At 45.1% G+C, this 20,545-nt stretch overlaps 5 protein-coding genes across 5 annotated transcripts; 1 reads left to right on the top strand and 4 right to left on the bottom strand.

Moving 5' to 3' along the window:
* Positions 1-10,459: 10,459 nt before the first annotated feature.
* Positions 10,460-11,536, bottom strand: EDB91DRAFT_1088342 (uncharacterized protein; the record flags this gene model as incomplete). The annotated part of the gene is made up of 5 exons (XM_041316410.1): positions 10,460-10,589; positions 10,652-10,850; positions 10,940-11,045; positions 11,098-11,268; positions 11,309-11,536. The coding sequence occupies 5 exons, from the start codon at positions 11,534-11,536 to the stop codon at positions 10,460-10,462; spliced, it is 834 nt and encodes a 277-aa protein (XP_041169436.1).
* Positions 11,537-12,473: 937 nt separating this feature from the next.
* On the bottom strand, positions 12,474-13,804 carry EDB91DRAFT_1088341 (uncharacterized protein; the record flags this gene model as incomplete). Its single annotated transcript, XM_041316409.1, has 4 exons — positions 12,474-13,043; positions 13,100-13,270; positions 13,324-13,532; positions 13,591-13,804. The coding sequence occupies 4 exons, from the start codon at positions 13,802-13,804 to the stop codon at positions 12,474-12,476; spliced, it is 1,164 nt and encodes a 387-aa protein (XP_041169435.1).
* A 1,083-nt stretch (positions 13,805-14,887) lies between these two features.
* On the bottom strand, positions 14,888-15,849 carry EDB91DRAFT_1256337 (uncharacterized protein; the record flags this gene model as incomplete). Its single annotated transcript, XM_041324145.1, has 2 exons — positions 14,888-14,945; positions 14,996-15,849. 2 exons carry the CDS (start codon positions 15,847-15,849, stop codon positions 14,888-14,890), a joined length of 912 nt encoding a protein of 303 aa, XP_041169434.1.
* Positions 15,850-16,014: 165 nt separating this feature from the next.
* Positions 16,015-17,379, bottom strand: EDB91DRAFT_1240275 (uncharacterized protein; the record flags this gene model as incomplete). Its single annotated transcript, XM_041321993.1, has 5 exons — positions 16,015-16,099; positions 16,515-16,612; positions 16,691-16,832; positions 16,884-17,047; positions 17,119-17,379. The coding sequence occupies 5 exons, from the start codon at positions 17,377-17,379 to the stop codon at positions 16,015-16,017; spliced, it is 750 nt and encodes a 249-aa protein (XP_041169433.1).
* Positions 17,380-18,334: 955 nt separating this feature from the next.
* EDB91DRAFT_1088339 (uncharacterized protein) lies at positions 18,335-20,145 on the top strand (the record flags this gene model as incomplete). The annotated part of the gene is made up of 6 exons (XM_041316408.1): positions 18,335-18,562; positions 18,627-19,045; positions 19,101-19,204; positions 19,323-19,405; positions 19,510-19,840; positions 19,922-20,145. The coding sequence occupies 6 exons, from the start codon at positions 18,335-18,337 to the stop codon at positions 20,143-20,145; spliced, it is 1,389 nt and encodes a 462-aa protein (XP_041169432.1).
* Between the last annotated feature and the right edge of the window lie 400 nt (positions 20,146-20,545).

Raw genomic sequence — 20,545 nt, 5'->3', positions numbered from 1 at the left:
TGATATTGAGAACTAATATTGTTGCGGTTGTAGTGCTCTTTGAGTGTTTCCCACGCTTTCCGTGTGGTGACGGTGTGTGAGCGAGACACGAGTGCACTGATGGAAGGGCTGAGATGGCGGGTAATTAGATCCTTCGCTTTCATGTCATCTAGCAACCATAGGCGCATTAATGCTCTATCAGAGGCGGTAACATTGATTGGTGAGTTTACTTTCAACAATGGGCTCACTAATGAGGGAGCCATCTCCACTTGGCTGGTTTTTAGCGGGCATGGCTTGACGACGCATGGATGCCTCCTTGACAATTCCCATGTCACAAGCTGTGGGTTTAATGCATGTGCAAAGACGGGTTGGAGTCGTATCCATAACGGGATCCATGTAGCATTTACTACCACCCACTTGTTCTTGCAGGTAGTCTCCTATGCTGGGATCCAGCATTGGTTTGGGCAAAAGGGACTTGGGGAATGGGGAGGACCTTGCATAGTCAGGCATTGGAGAGCTGGGTTCTCCTGAGTCATGGCTAAGACAATACATGAGCGTAGTCCTACAACAAAGTATATTAATGTCTTACCTACAAAAATGTTCTGCAAACAAAAAGATATAACAAGAATAGGGAGAGGAACTGTTTTTGATTTTTGAGAGGTTGCAAGAAAGCAAGATTGGGAGGTTGAGATGAGGCCTTCTGGAGTGCTAGTCAGGACTGCGCATGCACAGTGCCAAGTTCCAACAAAAAAACTCACAGGAAATGTGCGAAGAGGAACTGTTTTTGGTTCTTGAGAGGTCGAAGACAGACGCAGGAGAGATCTTCTGGAGTGCCGGTCAGGACTGGGAATGAATGGTGCAAACAAAAGAACTCATGGGGAAATGTACGATGTACAGAAAGGGACTGTTTTTTGTGTTCGGGAGGTTGCACAAAGAGCAAAACACAAAGAGCAAAAGATTCCACTGCCATATTGTTGAGCAGGAATCAAATGAAGAGATCCACTGCTTCAAAACAGAAGTCAGGAAGGTAATTGACTAGAAAATAATGGATCTGCTCACATATGGTATTCCGAGAGGTCCGAGGCTCGTGGATATGTGCCGTTGGCATTCAAACTCGCTATTTCAAAACAGACGTGAGGAAGGGAGAAAAAGGGAAGATTAGCCACTCCAAGACACATATTGCAGTAACATATCTCCGTATTATACGAGTGAACGGATGTGCATAATATCCCGTATGATACGGGCCAGCAGACCGTGGGCCAAAGGTAGATATATCCTCGACTATGACGGATGGGCCGGGAGTGTTATTATTCCCAATGGAGACGGGTGGGCCCATGTAGGGAATATGTAGAGTAGATGAGTGGGCCGATGGACATGAATATTCAATAGATGGATGGGCCGAGGTAGTTGGATATTATGTAGATGGGTTTACCAAGGTAGATGTGTATCAAATAGCCGGGTATGTCAAGGGTGCTTGTTATCACATAGACGGGTGGGCCCAGATATATATCATATTAGACGGGTGGGCCAACGAATTAAGATTATTTTGTAGACGGGTGGGTCGACATATTGGTATTATTTTGTAGATGGGTGGGCCAAGGGAGTGGTGAAATATTTATTATATATACGGGTGGGCCGAGGGAGCGGTAAAATATTCATTATATATACGGGTGGGCCGAAGGTAGTCGTGTATTGCATAGACAGGTAGGCCGACGTGGGGGTATATAATATAGATGGGTGGGCCAAGGTAGTTGGATATCACATATACGGGTGGGCCCAGATACATATCATATGGACATATGGGCCGAGGTGGTAGTATATTATATAGATGGGTGGGCCAAGATGGTTGATATCATATCCACGGGCCGGGTAACATCTATCGAGTTCCAGGTAACATCTATTGATGTCCAGGTAACTAATATTGAGTTCCAGGTAACTAATATCGACTTCCGGGTATTTCATAAATTGAACAAATCACCAAGTAACGAGTACCGAGTTCCGGGCACCGAGTTCTGGGCATTGAGTTCTGGGCATCGAGCACCGAAACATGAAACTAAAATACCACATTTTGTAAATTGATCAAATAACCAAGTACCAAGTTCCGGGCAACAAGTTCAGGGCATCGAGTTCTGGGCATCGAGCACCGAAACACGAAACTAAAATACAACATTTTGTAAATTGAACAAATCACCAAGTACCGAGTACCGAGTTCCAGGCACCGAGTTCCAGGCATCGAGTTCTGGGCATCGAGGACCGAAACACAAAACTAAAATACAACATTTCGTAAATTGAACAAATCACCAAGTACCAAGCACCAAGTTCCAGGCACCAAGTACTGAGTACTGAGTTCCAGGTATCAAGTACCGAGTGCCGAAACCCAGCACTCGGCACTCGGTACTCGATGCCCGGAACTCAGTACTCGTGCTGAATATATTCGTAGATCTTAACCTATTGATGTCGTGAGACTATGGATAGACTCCCCTTGACAAGGGCTACAATTTTGATTTTATCTAAAAAGTTCCCACAGTCAAAGTGCTTTCTTGAACCCTCCATTTGCAAGTATTTTGCTTATATCATACTAGGATCTTAACCTATTGATGTCATGAGACCATGGATAGACTCCACTAGGCAAGGGCTACAACTTTGGTGTTCATCAAAAAAGTTCCCATGGTCTACAATATTGAGTACCAAGCACCGAGCCCTGAATACTCGGTACTCGCTACCTACTCAATACTCAAAACTCGGTACTCAGTACTCAGTTCCCAGTACTTGATACTCAATGCTGAATATCTTGGTACTCAACTGAGCACTGAGTACCGACTACCGAGCACTGAGCACTGAGCACCGGGCACTGGGCACCGGGCACCGAGCACTGAATACTCAGTACTCAACTGAGGACTGAGTACCGACTACCGAGCACCGAGCACCGGGCACCAAGCACCAAGCACCAAGCACTGAATACTCGGTACTCGGTACTTAGTACTCAGTTCCCAGTACTTGATACTCAATGCTGAATATCTTGGTATATCTTAACCTATTGATGTCGTGAGACTATGAATAGACTCCCCTTGACAAGGGCTACAATATTGATATTTATCTAAAAAGTTCCCATGGTCAAAGTGCTTTCTTGAACCCTCCATTTGCAAGTATTTTGCTTATATCATACTAGGATCTTAACCTATTGATGTCATGAGACTATGGATAGACTCCCCTAGACAAGGGCTACAACTTTGGTTTTCATCGAAAAAGTTCCCATGGTCTACAATATTGAGTACTGAGCACCGAGCCCTGAATACTCAGTACTTGGTACCTACTTGATACTCAGACCTCAGTACTCAGTATACAATGCTGAATTTCTTGGTACTCAACTGAGCACTGAGTACTGACTACCGAGCATTTAGTATATTGAGTATTGAGTATTGAGTACCGAACATTAAGTACTGAATATTGAGTACCGAGCACCAAGCACTGAATACTCAGTACTCGGTACCTACTCAATACTCAATACTTGGTACTTGGTACTTAATACTCAATGCTCAGTACCTACTCAATACTCAATACTTGGTACTTGGTACTTGATACTCAATGCTGAATATCTTGGTACTCACCTGAGCACTAAGCACTGAGTACTGACTACCAAGTATTTAGTATTTAGTATTTAGTATCAAGTATCGAGTATTGAGTACCAAGCACCAAGCACTGAATACTTGGAACTCAGTACCTACCTGATACTCAACACTCAGTACTCAGTAATTGGTACCTACTCAATACTCAATACTCTGTACTCAGCACTGAGCACCGAGCACTGAGTTCTGACTACCAAGTATTGAATACTGAGTATCAAGTACTGAGCACCGAGCACTGAATACTTGGTACTCGGTACCTACTTGATACTCAAGTACCTGTATAGTGTACCCTCCCTCAGATACATCATATCACTGGACCAGGACACCTACATGATCCTTCTACAGCAACAAAAATTGATAAATCATGTGTTTCACATTTCTCATGTTTCTGACTGCTCTATCCTTGCATAAATAATCCAATATATTCATATATCATTAGCATAGCATATATACTTGCTTTTCATGACCAGGATCAGCTCAAAATATGCTGTTGCTTTGAGATAGTGTATATACTTGATATTTCTACTGATAAAAGGCCCATATCTCTGAATTATTGAACTTTAATGATCAGACACCTAGAGTATATTTCACATATATTCAGTATGATGGATCTAAAATTACAGAAAGATCCACCAGGAATTGAGAGCTGGGGAAGTAAAATAAATAAAAAATCGAGTGTGGGAAACGTCAAAGCTCAAATGCCCCAAACATTGAAAATGGTCAGTTGGTGTATCCTTGGCTATGGGCAACCAATTCAAACACTTCTATGCCACATCCCTCCCACCAACACTCTACCCTCAGGGCAGTATGCAGTATAGGTTCCTTAGGTAGTCCACCATGTATCCTACACATTTTTAATGAAATCTTCAACCTGTATCATATATAAATGTGACTTTGTGTGAACAGATGTCAATCGTCACTTTTCACACATATATTGTTTTGCTTGTCATTCATTCAATCCTGGATGGATCTTTCTAAGCCTTTAAGGCTATCATTTACCATGTGGGCTTTTGATCAGTAGAAATATCCCCTTTACATCAAATCTCAAATTTCCGGCCTAAATATCACTGATCCTTAGCATAATAAATGTAATAATGACAGTCTATGAGTAACTTGGATAATCTGTGTAAGGGTAGGGTGGTAAAACATATCAAAATGTCACAATTGTGATTTGTCAAGTGTTGTTCCTATGGAAGGATCATGTAGGTGTCCTGGTCCAGTGATATGATGTATCTACTGGGTGCTTGGTACTTAGTGCTTGGTGCTCAGTAGTGGGTACTCAGTGTGCTCAGTGCTCAGTGCTTAGTTGAGTACCAAGATATTCAGCATTGAGTATCAAGTACTGGGAACTGAGTAACAAGTACCAAGTTTTGAGTATCAAGTAGGTACTGAGTACCGAGTATTCAGTGCTTGGTGCTCGGTATTCAATTTTGTAGACCGTGGGAACTTTTTCGATGAAAATCAAAGTTGTAGCCCATGTCAAGGGGAGTCTATCCATAGTCTCATGACATCAATAGGTTAAGATCCTAGTGAGGTATAAGCAAAATACTCGAAAATGAATGGTTCAAAAGTGTTAAGGTACAGTGGCTCAAAAAAGTGTCTCAATGTTTGCACATTTTCATATAATTGCATCATTGTGAGCCAGGGTGTAGGAATATAATAGGGCTATAGGGACATGTCTGAATCCGTCGTATCCAGGCTTGAATCTGAGATATGCAGCGTGGGAAAGTGATGTCATGGAGCGGAGATATGGCTATTCTAGTTTAGTGACTCATTGAGACACTTATTTGACTTTATATCAAAATCATAGAATTAGACCACCTACACATGATGTGATAAATGACACATGTCTTAGAATATCATATGGGATGTGAAAGTATAAAAATAATAAAAATAAAGCCAAACATCAACCTTTTTTGGCATCTTTTATCACTGACTACACAAAATCAATTCAACACTCTTTCTACACAATTCAACCAAATTTTTATAGAATATCTCACATTATACTTGTGTCCACTAAAGTATTATAAATAAAATTTACTGTAGACACTATACAAGCCTTCAAAATTTTATTGGTGATCACCATTCTATGCTTTTTACCTCTACTATTTAGTATGCTATTTGCTTAAACAGTACTGACAAGCCTGCAAATGCTGCTCAAGTGACAAAAAGACTGTATAATATCTAGAAGCAGCTTATTACATTGTAGACACCATGTTGTGACTTGGGGTTAAGTGATATCAAGGCTAGAATTAGGCAAAAACATTCCTTTCTTTTCTAGCACTAAAGAAGAGGAGATTATAAGCTTCACTATTGCCATCCATTTGGCCTCAGATGATTACTTCCTGTTCTATCTGCTAATAGTATAATTTTTGTTCAGCTATTCATAGTACAGCACTAGTGATACATAGCAGTGTTTACTCTTACTTCTATAGTGCTAAATAAAAAAGGGATGTTTTTACATAATTCTAGCCTTGATATCACTTAACCCCAAGTCACAACATGGTGTCTACAATGTAATAAGCTGCTTCTAGATATTATACAGTCTTTTTGTCACTTGAGCAGCATTTGCAGGCTTGTCAGTACTGTTTAAGCAAATAGCATACTAAATAGTAGAGGTAAAAAGCATAGAATGGTGATCACCAATAAAATTTTGAAGGCTTGTATAGTGTCTACAGTAAATTTTATTTATAATACTTTAGTGGACACAAGTATAATGTGAGATATTCTATAAAAATTTGGTTGAATTGTGTAGAAAGAGTGTTGAATTGATTTTGTGTAGTCAGTGATAAAAGATGCCAAAAAAGGTTGATGTTTGGCTTTATTTTTATTATTTTTATACTTTCACATCCCATATGATATTCTAAGACATGTGTCATTTATCACATCATGTGTAGGTGGTCTAATTCTATGATTTTGATATAAAGTCAAATAAGTGTCTCAATGAGTCACTAAACTAGAATAGCCATATCTCCGCTCCATGACATCACTTTCCCACGCTGCATATCTCAGATTCAAGCCTGGATACGACGGATTCAGACATGTCCCTATAGCCCTATTATATTCCTACACCCTGGCTCACAATGATGCAATTATATGAAAATGTGCAAACATTGAGACACTTTTTTGAGCCACTGTACATATTGAGTAGTGAGTAGGTACCAAGATATTCAGCATCGAGTATCAAGTACCGAGTCCCAAGTATTCAGTGCTCGGTGCCCGGTGCCCGGTGCCCGGTGCCCAGTGCCCGGTGCTCGGTACTCGATATTGTAGACCGTGGGAACTTTTTCGATGAAAACCAAAGTTGTAGCCCTTGTCTAGGGGAGTCTATCCATAGTCTCATGACATCAATAGGTTAAGATCCTAGTAAGATATAAGCAAAATACTTGCAAATGGAGTGTTCAAGAAAGCACTTTGACCATGGGAACTTTTTAGATAAATATCTGCCCGGTGCTCGGTGCTTGGTGCTCAGTGCTCGGTGCTCGGTGCTCGGTAGTTGGTGTTTGGTGCTCGGTACTCAATATTGTAGACCGTGGAAACTTTTTCGATGAAAATCAAAGTTGTAGCCCATGTCAAGGGGAGTCTATCCATAGTCTCATGACATCAATAGGTTAAGATCCTAGTAGGATATAAGCAAAATACTTGCAAATGGAGTGTTCAAGAAAGCACTTTGACCATGGGAACTTTTTAGATAAATATCTGCCTGGTGCCCGGTGCTTGGTGCTTGGTGCTTGGTGCTCAGTTGAGTACCAAGATATTCAGCATTGAGTATCAAGTACCGGGAACTGAGTACTAAGTACCGAGTACCGAGTATTCAGTGCTCGGTGCTCAGTGCTCAATGCTCAGTAGTTGGTACTCAGTGCTCAGTGCTCAGTTGAGTACCAAGATATTCAGCATTGAGTATCAAGTACTGGGAACTTAGTACCGAGTACCAAGTTTTGAGTATCAAGTACTGAGTATTCAGTGCTCGGAGCTCGGTACTTGATATTGTAGACCATGGGAACTTTTTCGATGAAAACCACAGTTGTAGCCCTTGTCTAGGGGAGTCTATCTGTAGTCTCATGACATCAATAGGTTAAGATCTACCAATATATTCAGCATCAAGTATCAAGTACTAGGAACTGAGTGCCAAGTACTGAGTACTGAGTTTTGAGTATCAAGTAGGTACCGAGTACCAAGTATTCAGTGCTTGGAGCTTTCGATGGCAGGGATGGAGCCCACACCCTCGAAAATTGAGGATCCCTCTGCCATCGAGGGTCTCATATTTTAGCTGAGCCAAGTTCAACTAGCCCTGGACCCATCACCTACTCCCCCAACTGCCGGAGACATTGTGGTGCCGGATGATCCATGCAACCTTTTCCCGTAATACGATTCTGCTGATGACATGGATGTTGAGGTCAAGGTTGAAGTTGAAGGTGGTGATGAGGGTCATCTGGGTGAGGTTGAAATGTCTACATAATTTGGTAGTGTAAGATTTCTGTAAATGTTGTTGAAATGCATTGTACCTCCGGCATACCCAAAGAATGAAATCATTGAGTTCTGGGTAACATCTATTGACGTCCAGGTAACTAATATTGAGTTCCGGGTATTTCATAAATTGAACAAATCACCAAGTACTGAGTACCAAGTTCCAGACACTGAGTTCTGGGCATTGAGTTCCAGGCATTGAGCACTGAAACACGAAACTAAAATAAAACATTTCATAAATTGAACAAATCACCAAGTACCGAGTGCTGAGTGCTGGGTTTCGGCACTCGGTACTCGATGCCTGAAACTTGGAACTTGGCACTTGGTGCCCAGAACTCGGTACTTGGTACTTATACCAATACCTAGGCCTATCTGTCTATATGATACGTATCTGGGCCCACCCGTCTGTCTAATATTACCCAACGTCGGCCCACCTGTCTAGGTAAAATTCCCCACTTCGGCCCACCCGTCTATGTAATATTTCCCTATGTCGGCCCACCCGTCTATGTAATAAATAATTCACCTCACCCTCGGCCCACCTGTCTATATAATAAATATTTCACCTCACCCTCGGCCCACCCATCTATCTAATATACCCCTATGTCGGCCCACCCGTCTATGTAATAAATAATTCGCCTCACCCTTGGCCCACCCGTCTACCTAATAATACCCCACATCGGCCCACCCGTCTAAGTAAAATACCCCACATCGGCCCACCCGTCTATCTAATATTTCCCTACGTCGGCCCACCCATCTATGTAATAAATATTCCACCGCTCCCTTGGCCCATCTGTCTACAAAATAATACTAATATGTCGGCCCACCTGTCTATATAATAATATTTGCTATATATCTCTCCTCAGGTCTATAATATATGTCAATTCTACTCTACATATTACCCACATGGGCCCACCCATCTCCATAATAATATTTCTCCCGGCCCATCTGCCATCGTCGATGATATATATAACATCAGCATAGATGGGCCCACCCGTCAACATCGGAAATAATATTTCTCCTGGCCCACCCATCAACATCGGGAATATACATAACATCGGCCCATAATCTGCTGGCCCGTATTACACGGGATATTATGTAGGTCGGGTGACCCGTATAGTATGGGATTTGTCACTCAAGGGGCTCTCCAAGAAATCATGGAGACTGGCGAGGGAACAAATACCAAACGCACACGCTGAGCCAGTAGGCTACCTTGTGGCTTGGGCATCCCTGATATTGTACTTAGTCTGTCCTGGTTGTTCGCTGAGTCTTGGTTGTTCAGTGTACTGAAAATTTGAAGATTAACTGTTGTTAGACTTACTCGGAGATCTCAGATCTGGTGTGGATGGGGGTCAATGATCCTACAGTGTAGCTGAACGTTGAAGATCAGCGCCAATATTAGTAAGCTATAGCACCAAGCAGTGTCAAGTCAACTAACAATGTGGGAATTTCAACTTCTGATCTATTAAATCCTGACTCTGCACAACATCAATCTCGAAGCCTGTAATGACTTCTCACTTATCAAGAGTATGCTTCTGCCATCGATGTCATTCTCCTCGCACCATCCCCTTCACTCCCACAACTGTGCTGCTTCTCCTCACACAAGATTGTCCAGATGGATTTTACTATGGATTTCATCAGGCTTGATTCAGTTCTCAATCGCATCGCTATGCAATGTGGGGTACCAGGAGATACACTGTTAGTCAAGTGGCTTGAGAGGCAGGAAGTTAGAGATTCTGAGTATTGGAAGCAGCTCAATCGCATCCCTTGCATTATTGGCAGGTTCAATGCACTTCTTGCTAAGTTTTAATGGTGATTGATCTATATAGTTACTGACAATTTTATAGGTACAGGCACACTTGATGGTTGGGGGGGGGGGCATTTCCATGGAAGACATGACCCACCATACTAGCCCGCCATGGCTACACCCTCCACCACTACCCCAAGAATGTTCTTGTTACACTGAAGTATAATGCAGGCAAACAATCAATCAATAAGACCAAAGGTCTGTCAATACGTTCTAGACAACTGTCTAAAGAATGCCCAAGTTCAAGTAAAGGCTAAGTACCGAAGAGATAACTTAGAATCAAGTCAGAGTGATCAGAGGAAAACCAGTGTAGGTTAAGCTGAAGAATCAGTGTCACCTAGCCAGGGTTTATATAGTAAACAGGGTACAGGGTATGACATAATAATAGGTAATGATCAGTAAGCTACATGTGTAAGCAATGAGGCGTCTGAGTCATACCAAACTAAATATAGACTAATAAGAGTCATGCATAGTAAGCATGGATCAAGGGAAAGAAGAAAAAAAGTTCATAGAAAAACACAGCCATAACAGTTCTCATGCCTGGCGAGAAACACCCAATGGTCTCTTGCTCCATGAGCAGGACCTACTCGCTGATGCCCTCAAAACCAATTCCATCACCATTCAGCACATCACTACCCACACCTGCCGGAAAAATCTTGACCTCCTGTGAACCAATCATCTTTGGAGAGGTGCCTGCATATGATTCGCAGAACCTGCATGGCTGGTGTGCGTTCCTCAATGGTCAGATCGATAGGAAGGGGCTTCCTCATCTCACAATGGCTGAGACATCTCCAGAGCCTCCCTCAGAGCCATCTCTTGTGCTATCTCCACCTGTGCCTTTGTGTTGGCTTCGTTGGCAGAAACTACAGGTATTATCACCTGAGGATTCTCCTGTGATGTCTCCCGTAGTGTCTCCCACACCTTCTCATCATCATTCTCCTGTGGTGTCTCCTGTGCCCTTGCATTGTCGGAACCTCCAAGTTTTCATTGAGTTGACCAATGACCCTCCCTCCTAGATGCCTGTCAGTAGACCAGAAACTGGTGGACTTATTCCAGAGATCACCTGCCTCACTCAGCTCTTGGCGACTACAGGTGGCACTGTCGATGAGGAGGAAGATGAAGTTGATGGGCTGCTTACCCAGCTTGATGAGGAAGAAGTCAATGATGAGCTTGTTGGGTCCCAGTGAAGTTGAAGTCTTTCTGGCAGCTGTGTAGAATAACCTTGTACTTGATATCACGGTCTGACCCCCCATAGGCCCAATCTGATGCACGTCCCGCCCCCCAGTAAGTCCAATAATCTCTGGGCCTTACACCATTCTGTTTCAACTCTTGCTTCAGTAACCGGTGTGTCTCCCACAGCAAAAAACACTTAATCCCTACCACCAATCCCCACTAGGTCAGCATGTTAATGACCAAAGTCAGAAGTACTCACAACCTGACATTCCTCAAGCGCATCACGGAGTTGCACGACTTGCAAGATGGTGATGGGTACATCCCTTTTGACATCAAGACCGGGCAAGACTTGCTCCCATAATGGCCACCTCTCATCAAACTCCTCGAGTATGTTGTCAATGAGAAGGTCTGTTTGGCTGTCCCAGGGTTGACGTCTTCTGAATGCGGGAATTTTGGAGCGCAGGAACTCGGCCCTACTAGTCTCCATCCAGATCCTGATCTAGTAGAGTGTTAGCATCAGTATTTATAGCATGATGAGATGGTATGGGTTCTTCACATAGAATTGAAATACTTTTATAAATATTTAGAGACAGATTGAGCCCATTCAGTGTACAACTCTGTGTTAGATGGGCCAGCTGAGGGACATAATATCCCATATTAAATGGGCCAGCGGACCATGGGCCGATGTCATAATATCCTTGATGTTGATGGGTGGGCCAATGTGTATATAATACTCGATGGTAATGGATGGGCCAATGTTGCCACTATGTGTAAGGGATTTGATAGAGATGGGAGGGCCGAGATATTTGAATGATGTAGACTAGTGGGCAGATGGAACTGTCGATTGCATAGGTGGATGGGCCGATGGGACTGTACATCATATAGACAGATGGGCTGATCGACATGTGGATTGTATAGACAGATGGGCTGATGGAACTGTCGATTTTATAAATGGATGGGCCAATGGGACTGTACATTACATAGACAGATTGGCCAATAGAACTCTTGATTTGAATGATGTAGACTAGTAGGCCGATGAAACTGTCGATTATATAAACAGATGGGCCAATCAACCTGTAGATTGTATAGACGGATGGGCCGATGGGACTGTACATTACATAGACGGATGGGCCGATAGGACTGTACATTACATAGACGGATGGGCCAATAAGATTGTACATTAAATAGATGGATGGGCCGATAGAACTATTGATTTTATAGACCGATGACCTAGGAAGACAGATATTAACTCAGTGATACTGGACGTTGGAATATGTTACTTGGTGCTCGGTACTCAGGCCTGAGTGGTTGGTTATGGGTGGTTGGGACCTGGGACTGACTTGGTGTGTGATGCTTGGTGCTTGGTGCTTGACATTCGGTTGGGGCTCAATCGCTTTCTCAGAGGTATGGAATTTATGAATATACTAATGACCCTCCCTGGCCGATGTTTCACCAAATGGAATCTTTACCGAATCCATCATGGCCCATCCACATGAAGGAACACCTGCATAAATATGGACTGAATCCCTCATATACCATGCCCAAGCAACCCAATCCCCTGCTACTTCATGGACCCCATGCCTGACTATCCTTCCTGAAAATGCTATCATGACCCTGGGATCATACATGAACTCCAGCTGAAGGCTGGGCATGCTCATGTGAGCATTAGAATAATTCCCCACAGTTGTGAGAATGTCAAACCACTCGGGAGATGATAAGTGGTCTCTATGATATGGGGTTTGCCAATTAGAAATGACAGAGAGGGTATTGAAGATGGAAGCCCAGAGCTTGAGGGTCTCTGACATGTTCGGAAGGTTCTTGGTTTCAGCCGACTCACTGAGGCTTGAAAAGGCATGCATGCCTGCCCAGTACTGTCGAGGATGCATGACCCTGAGTGCTGCTGAGGCTATAGCTGCCGGCCTCACAATAGCTTTGAGGATATCCTCGGAAAGTGGACCCTTCAAGGAAGCGGATACCTCCGGATCTGAGACAGTCTACAGGAGTGGTGAGTTTAACTACTGAGGAACATCGGCATGTCATGGCATCTAACCTCATGCCCCTGCTGAAACCACGCAAGGGATATATTGATGCATCCGGCAGCAATGTCACCATTCCCGGAGCCTTGACCGAACCACTCTTCATTAGTCTGCCAAGTGCCGCCGACTTTTACACTTTTTTCAAGTGTGGGAGTCAGCAATTGTGAGGCCTTCCAAATTTCTTCCTGTAGTATATTCAGTATTCAGGATCCATCGGGCGATGAAGAATCTGAAATACCTGGGTGGTGTCTGTGAGTGCACCAGGGAGATACCACACGATGATTGCACCGGTGACATTGAGAACTGTGGCAGGCATGTCAACAAACTTGGTACCCTCATGGCCAGGAGGACACCTGTCAAGCAGCTTCTTCTCTCTCTCTTCATTATGGCCAGTGTCCTTCGGGGATATCAATTTGCTGTATCTTGCAATATCGATCTGCATCTGAACTGTGATCGAGGAATCTGAATGATCAAATGGAAGATCCAAATCTGCAATCCGACTCACTGGGATTGTGATATGCTTTGATGAGGCAATCAACCAATTGATCACAAGCCATCACCAGATCGGTGCCTAGGTGAGGAGAAGGTATGACTGGATCCCCTCCCATCTTGTCCACATTGAATTTCTGTTTGGTATATTCACTCGCCTCATGGGCGACAGTCAGGGCCCAAGAGATCCAGAAGGATATCTCAATCTCGGAGTCTGGGGACACATTCATGATGAAGGGATGTATTTGATGGTGGGAAATGTGATGGCGAGTATAAGATGATTCCTACAATTCGGCTTTATGGTGGATATCAGATCCGGGGTGGCGGAGATTGCAAGGATCAGATAGGGCCACATGATGCATGATCTTGGTATAGAGCACTGATGACCAAGTACCAAACATTGAGTATCAAAGATGCACCGAGTACCGGTTATTGAACTGAGGGCCAAATACCGAATATCAAGTATCCCAGGTAGGATCACAGAGTCGATGATCCATACCGAGGACAGGATCTCCAGGATTGTGGACCGAATGCCGCGCAAGGACCGATTACCGGAGAGAGTTCACTGAGTCTTCAGTACCGAGTACTGACAATGGAGCCCCAAGGACCGAGTCCTCAGACCTGAGTCTGCAGTAATGAGCACCGGGTGCAGTACAGAGGATCGGGCCCCAGGACCCAGATGTCCTCGTTACTCGGTACTTGGTAAAGACAGAGCACCGAGGACCGAGCAATCAGACCTGATGGTGCACTGATGAGTGCCGAGCACCGAGCACCAACTGCCAAGCACTGAGTGTCAAGCACTTGGAAATTCATTCAGGAGGCATTCAGTGCCAGTCTTCACTACTGAGGAGCGGGACCCAGGAGTCCTTGGTACTCGGTACTTGGTAAAGACGGAGCACCAAGGACCGAGTGATCAGACCCGAGGCTGCACTAATGAGTGCCGAGCACTGAGTGTTGAGCACTCGGAAATTCATTCTGGAGGCATTCAATGCCACTCATCAGTACCAAGGAGTGGGACCTGGGACCCGGAGTCTTTGGCTCTCGGTACTCGGTAAAAAGTGCTGATGGGTCAGTCCTTGGTGCTCACTCTGTATGTGGGACTCGGTGATTCTGTACATTTGAATATGTCTACGGTATATACATGCTGGCGTGCTGAAGCATAACAGCCTTCCTATGGATCCCGATCATTCCTGCAATCCATTACTGCACACCTCCCTGGCTCGCTGCAATCGGGTGAGGATACCAGTGTACATTTGTATCTCACCCATCTTATCTCTGATGCCCTCCCACTGTTCTTCAATCAATGTCACCAATCATCCTCGAATCCACCGAAGTCCCATAAGAGATGGGATGGAGGTTTGATCCACCACCCTGGATGTTTTGATTCATCAACTGTAATTAAAATGGTACTCGGTGCTTACCTCAGCCCTGATAAATCAATGTTGAGAGACCAGAACCAGGCAAGGGACTCGTTCCGCTGACCTCGGGCATTTGGATCACTGACTGCAGTGCTGATCTTGAGCTGTTCTTGGAGTAGAGGTTGGTATTTCTGAAGCTGGTGCTGCCCCAGACCAAGTTTCATCATTTGCTTCCTTGTCCTGTTGTACATACTGGCATTCAGAGACACAGCCTGCTGAACCAACATCACCTGGGACCATGCCCGAGTCTTCAAAGCTTGCAACTTCGCCTGCCTAAGGGTGGTTCGGAAAAGGACCGCCTTGTTGCACAAGTGTATTTGGAGATTGTGAAGGGCATCATTGGCCTGTCCTTCACGAAGCGACATCTCCAGCGGAATCAGATCCTCTGCTAAGCAGTGTTGGAGTCGGTCCAGCCCGACATTGGATGGCAATGGGATGACAGTGAGCTCGGGGGTGTTTGGGTAGGTATCGAGAGTCTCACTGAACTCATCCGGGCCATCGTTGAGATCATTGAGAATTGCACAACTCAAGTCCTCTGGATCTTCATCACTATTGAATCCATCTCCGAAATGCAGGAGAGCGGACCGAGGGAATTCATCGATCTGTCCCTGCACCCGATTGCATTGACAGGCGATGTCTAATCTCTGTGTCTTGGTAGGTCTTTGTGCGATTCCCCGGACCTCAATGAGCAATGTGATCTGAGCTTCTTCAATTGCCAATCCCATGGATATCCATGTTGCGACCGATTGGCAGGAAGGTGATGCATGACGAGCATCATTCTCCTCCAGTAATCTCAGCTTGATCTCCTTCTTGCTCAGTGCTGCAGGCGCTATAAGTTCAAACACTTTGATGTCCATGGAATGATCTCACCCTTCTGGATATTGATCTCATATATGTCCATCGCAGTGGGATCATGTATTCTGTTTGACTGTGCGACCCTTTCACTCACCAACCACACAGTCTTTGAACTTTCTGGTGCCCCCTCATCTAGTCTATCAAATGCTTTCCTATTTTCGGTGATGCTACACTTCGCCCTTTTGAATTTCCAGCAGAGCGTCCTTTTCATGCGAATCATCTTGCGAAAATTGGAATCGTTCATCTGAAAATCTAGACATTCTTTTCTATGTGGCGACGACATTCCCCGAGCAGAAGGAGATATGAGGTTGAGGGGGGCCCACAAGGTCTCCATGATCTCTCCATTAATGTGACCTATGCCTTCGATGAATTTTGACACATATCTCACATAGCAGCTGTCCTGATGTCCATGGATATGCCAAAGCCCAATTCCGGGAACTATGGTCAGCTCTGGAACCATTGTCAAGAATGGACCTTGATTGACCTGAATGCGAAGATGCTTGTTGTATTGACAGTTGATGTTGTAGAAGGTGACGGCCCTGGTGATGTCCCTGGTGATGCCTTTCATGTTGTATGCCACAGCTTCACATAGGGCATAATGCATGTTCATCTGTCTGAAATCAATTCGTGGTTACTTCCAGGCCATGGAATGGTGATTTTCACTGACCTCTTGCCTTTCTGAAAATCTACGATCAAGTGGGGAACAAAACAGCCGTGTCGGGTACAGGCCACCCCCCCCCCCCCCCTGATCCCGGTGGACTCCAGCTTGTGCCGAGCCACATTCGCTTGATTGACAGCTCAATGGTTGTTGCAGCTCGACCTTTCCAAAGTATCGTTAGCTACTGCAAGATGCCTCTGGTACCTGTCCTTTCCAACCATAAATCCAAATCCATCGGACAGCCATACTTCATCGTCCAGGTTGATTGGATGTAGGTGTTCCACTTTGAAGTTCCCATCCATCATGAACGACCTGGTGTATTTCCAGCTTGAAGTTGTTAATATCCTCATCCTTGATTGCATATTCATGATGACTCACTCATCAAGTGATTCTTCTGTCGTCAGAGATAGATTAATGCCGGGCTGAGGACATGCCAGGCAGAACAATGCTAGGTCCCCTGGCTTGCGGTGGTTGGAATGATGGCTGAAGCCATGCCACTTCATGTTCTTCAAGTGTTGCCACTGCCGGGAGACCCTCATGAGCTCTCAGTATCGATCCTGCCCACGTCCGCTGTGAGTATAAACATCCTTAGAAGGTATAGACTGTCCCCTACCAGCACGAGGTGTGGAAATGTGCTTGAGGTCACTTGCCGAAGCTTGTTGTAATAATTCATTGCCATTGCCGAGGTGCCACATTCAAGGTTGTCCAGCAGAAAATCATTGAGAACACTGAATGTGAACAAGGTCTTTGGCCTGTTGAAAGATGCAGCGAACAAGCCATGTCGAAACATTTGAATGTCCGGACTCATTGCATCGGGACAGCCGCAGCATCGCACCTCGAGCTGGTGGACTCTGGACCTGTTGACAATGACCATGGTATTGTCCTTCGGCTGGAACTCGGGGCCCGAGACAGATGGTAAATCTTCCGGTTCAATGTGGTCATTGGATTCATCTTCTTGAAACAAATCCCACTTATCCATGAGAACCGGACATTGCTTTCCCTCATGAAGAGGTGTATCATGAGTCTGACATGAGCAAGACAACTTTGCTCGAAGAACTGACCATTCCACTGACTGATCCAGTGGAAGGGATTGCATCGATGTTGACTCCTGCAGCAGCCCATGCAATACAGTGGCTCCCCAAGACAATCTTGACATTTGTATACCCCATCCTGATCACAGATGGAGCACCTCATATTTGCCGGGGGAGCTTCTCAATCGAGGAGGTGATGGAGATATGATTCCTGCTTTGGCAGCCATTGCCTAAGGTAATCGTTCTGACTCTGCATTGAATTCATTCAGCCATGTTTCGATCGACCATGCAACATCCTCAATGAACTTGCCATGGTTTTCGGCAGGTGCAAGGGCTCAAATGATCCTTCGTTGAGCTCATACGCATCATTGGCAATGTCTTCCCACAAAGGCGGAGCCTGAGCAGGATCGAGTGACAGTGATTCCGGGGGGGATGGAGGCATGCACCTGCTGGCACGTTTCATCGCGCTAGCCAGTGGGACCTTGACCCATGTCTTCCTACCTTTCCTGCCCCTTGCTTCCACCTTGTATGATTTCTGCACAGGGGTCGATTGAGTGATCTTCATCTTACTTCTGATGTCATTGGCTGAGGGTTTGCTGAGGGAGGTCAAACAATTTGTGATTCCATTATGGGGTCATCCAGTCTTGTTGTAGGCTTATTACAAATTCATTTGGATGCAAGGCAGTGCATCTGAAATTCATTGATAAACCAAGATGTAAGGTTTACTCAGATTTGAACTCAGGACAATTATTTCTTCAACGTTGCCTCCCATACGTGCATCCTGCACTCCATTTTACCATGGCTAGATTGGGGGATTCCATTCACTTCTCAGACAGAAGACATGGACGATGTTTACAACCGAGACAAAAGCTCATGGAACAAGAGATCTTAGAACTCAAAAACTACCTTCCTGAGTGGACTGCCGCAAAACAGCACGAGAAACCAGGAATATTCACAGCCATAGCTCGAGCGGCAAGGTTGTTTTCTCCAAAGCTTGACCATGGACAATGGAAAAAGAGGAAGCAGGTGATTCATCCATGCAGGTTGAAATTTCAATGTTTTCAACACTGATTGTTTGTTGTTCGCTCAGATCTATAAAACCCGGTTGTTCAAGAACAAGAAAAAGAAGGAAACAAAGGACATGATAAAGTATGGGAGGAAATGGACCCCTAGGATGGTGGTCTATCAGCAGAACAGAGATGACGTGCTCAAGAGGATTGAGGCGAAATACAGGGCGAAGCCAGGAGCTCCAGATATGTTCAAGTATTACCAGGTGACCGTCTGGAAGGTGATGGAAGAATTGTTGGATGAAGAGTTGGAGAAGGCAAAAGAAACAGCTGACGAATGGTCCAACAACATTCCTCCTCCCGAGATCCAAGTGCAAGTTGCCAGTAAGAAGGGACCCACATACATGGAGCACTTCTCCAACGAGATGTGGAGACAATGCAGGATGAGAGTGTTTGTATTGTCCGCCTGGAAGAATGAGCAGGGACAGGTGCTATTTGGAATGTAAGTGCATTGCAAATGTCATGCTAGACCTGATATCTCAACAGATTTCCTGTAGGCATGATGATAATGAGGCATTGGGAGATGCGGACAGCTTCATGAAGACAAAGGACTGGGAGGATATTGAACCAATGTGGCAGGAGTATGCACAAGCACAGTTCAGTGAGTGTTACAGCTATTGGGATGCGGAGGGTGACATTGATGGTTCCTGTGATAGGTGCCGAGGCAAGGGATGGTGAATGACAGGAGAAGTGACATTGAAAAAGACCTAGGAAACCAGCCTTCGAACTGGACGTGAATGGGGAAGGCATCCCATCGCTTCTGGACACTGTGCAAACAAAGCTCGAGGAGAAGAAGGCAATAGTGAGGGCATTCCTTACAACACACTACTGTGAGTCTGCATTGGCAACATCCTGCGAGAATCAGTTGACTGGATGTGCCTAGGACTCTGTTCTGGCATTGACAAGGCCGTTGTCCCTTGGAGTGCCATCATAGAATGTGAGGATGACTTTGTATCACCAATGTATCTTCCGAGCGGGGTGCATTTGAAGGACCCTTCAAAGTTGCAACACTCCAATGCAACCGCCTTGCTGAACTTCTGGTATGCTCACCAGGAGAATGGTGATGATCCGATCTTCCTGTTCAAAGCATGGAAGAACAAAGTCGGCAACATGATGAAACCAGTCTCGACCGGGGGATCAGACAAGTCATCATCCAACGAGTCTCATGCTTGCATCCCTCACTGGGGCATCATGATCAGGAGGCCACGGGATTCATCAACGAAATCTGAGATTGATGGTCAGCTGCACCATGCCCTCGCTGCCAATGCCCACCAGCTCTCCGAAGACAACTGAGTGTCATTGGAGGATGATAATCCAGGGGATGATGACTCTGGAATGGATGAGGACGGTGCTAGAACTGTCCATAAGGGGGTTCGGGTAGCGCCAGGACCACTGTCAGCCCGGATCATTGGGCAAGGAGTGCGACACCCGCTTCCGAAGCCTCACCTGGTGAGGCCAGCAAGGCCAGTGCAACTGGCTGCTGGTCCGCTGCTGGGGTCACAGATGGGAAATCTCCTCATGGGGTTGACTCGTGAAAACTGAGGAGTTGACTGTCAAGATGAAGCTGCAACTGAGGAGGAGACACATGCATCCCTGGTGCCAAAGGGAATCCAGCGACAGAAAAAGGTGATTGTGGGACCTCTGAGCAGAACTTGAAGTAAGACCATGGAAAAGTCATTAGATATTCCTAGGAGAGTCACTAGAGCGAGGGCAGGGAAGTAATTGCATCATACCACATCATGTCATTGTAGTCAGCCAAATCCTCCGAGAGTACTGAGTATCAAGAACAATGACTATGTAGTCTGTGCAATACACAGATCATCAACCATCAAATGCAGATGACCGAGTACTGATGATTGATTGCCAACAACTTAGCACCGCCGATCGAATACCAGTGGCCTATTACCGACGACTGACTGCCGACGACCGAGCACCAAATATT

This window comes from Suillus paluster (assembly GCF_016628075.1).
Source record: "Suillus paluster strain FC165 chromosome Unknown EDB91scaffold_185, whole genome shotgun sequence".
Taxonomy (NCBI): Eukaryota; Fungi; Basidiomycota; class Agaricomycetes; order Boletales; family Suillaceae; genus Suillus; species Suillus paluster.
This window is presented reverse-complemented; position numbering and strand designations above follow the sequence as displayed.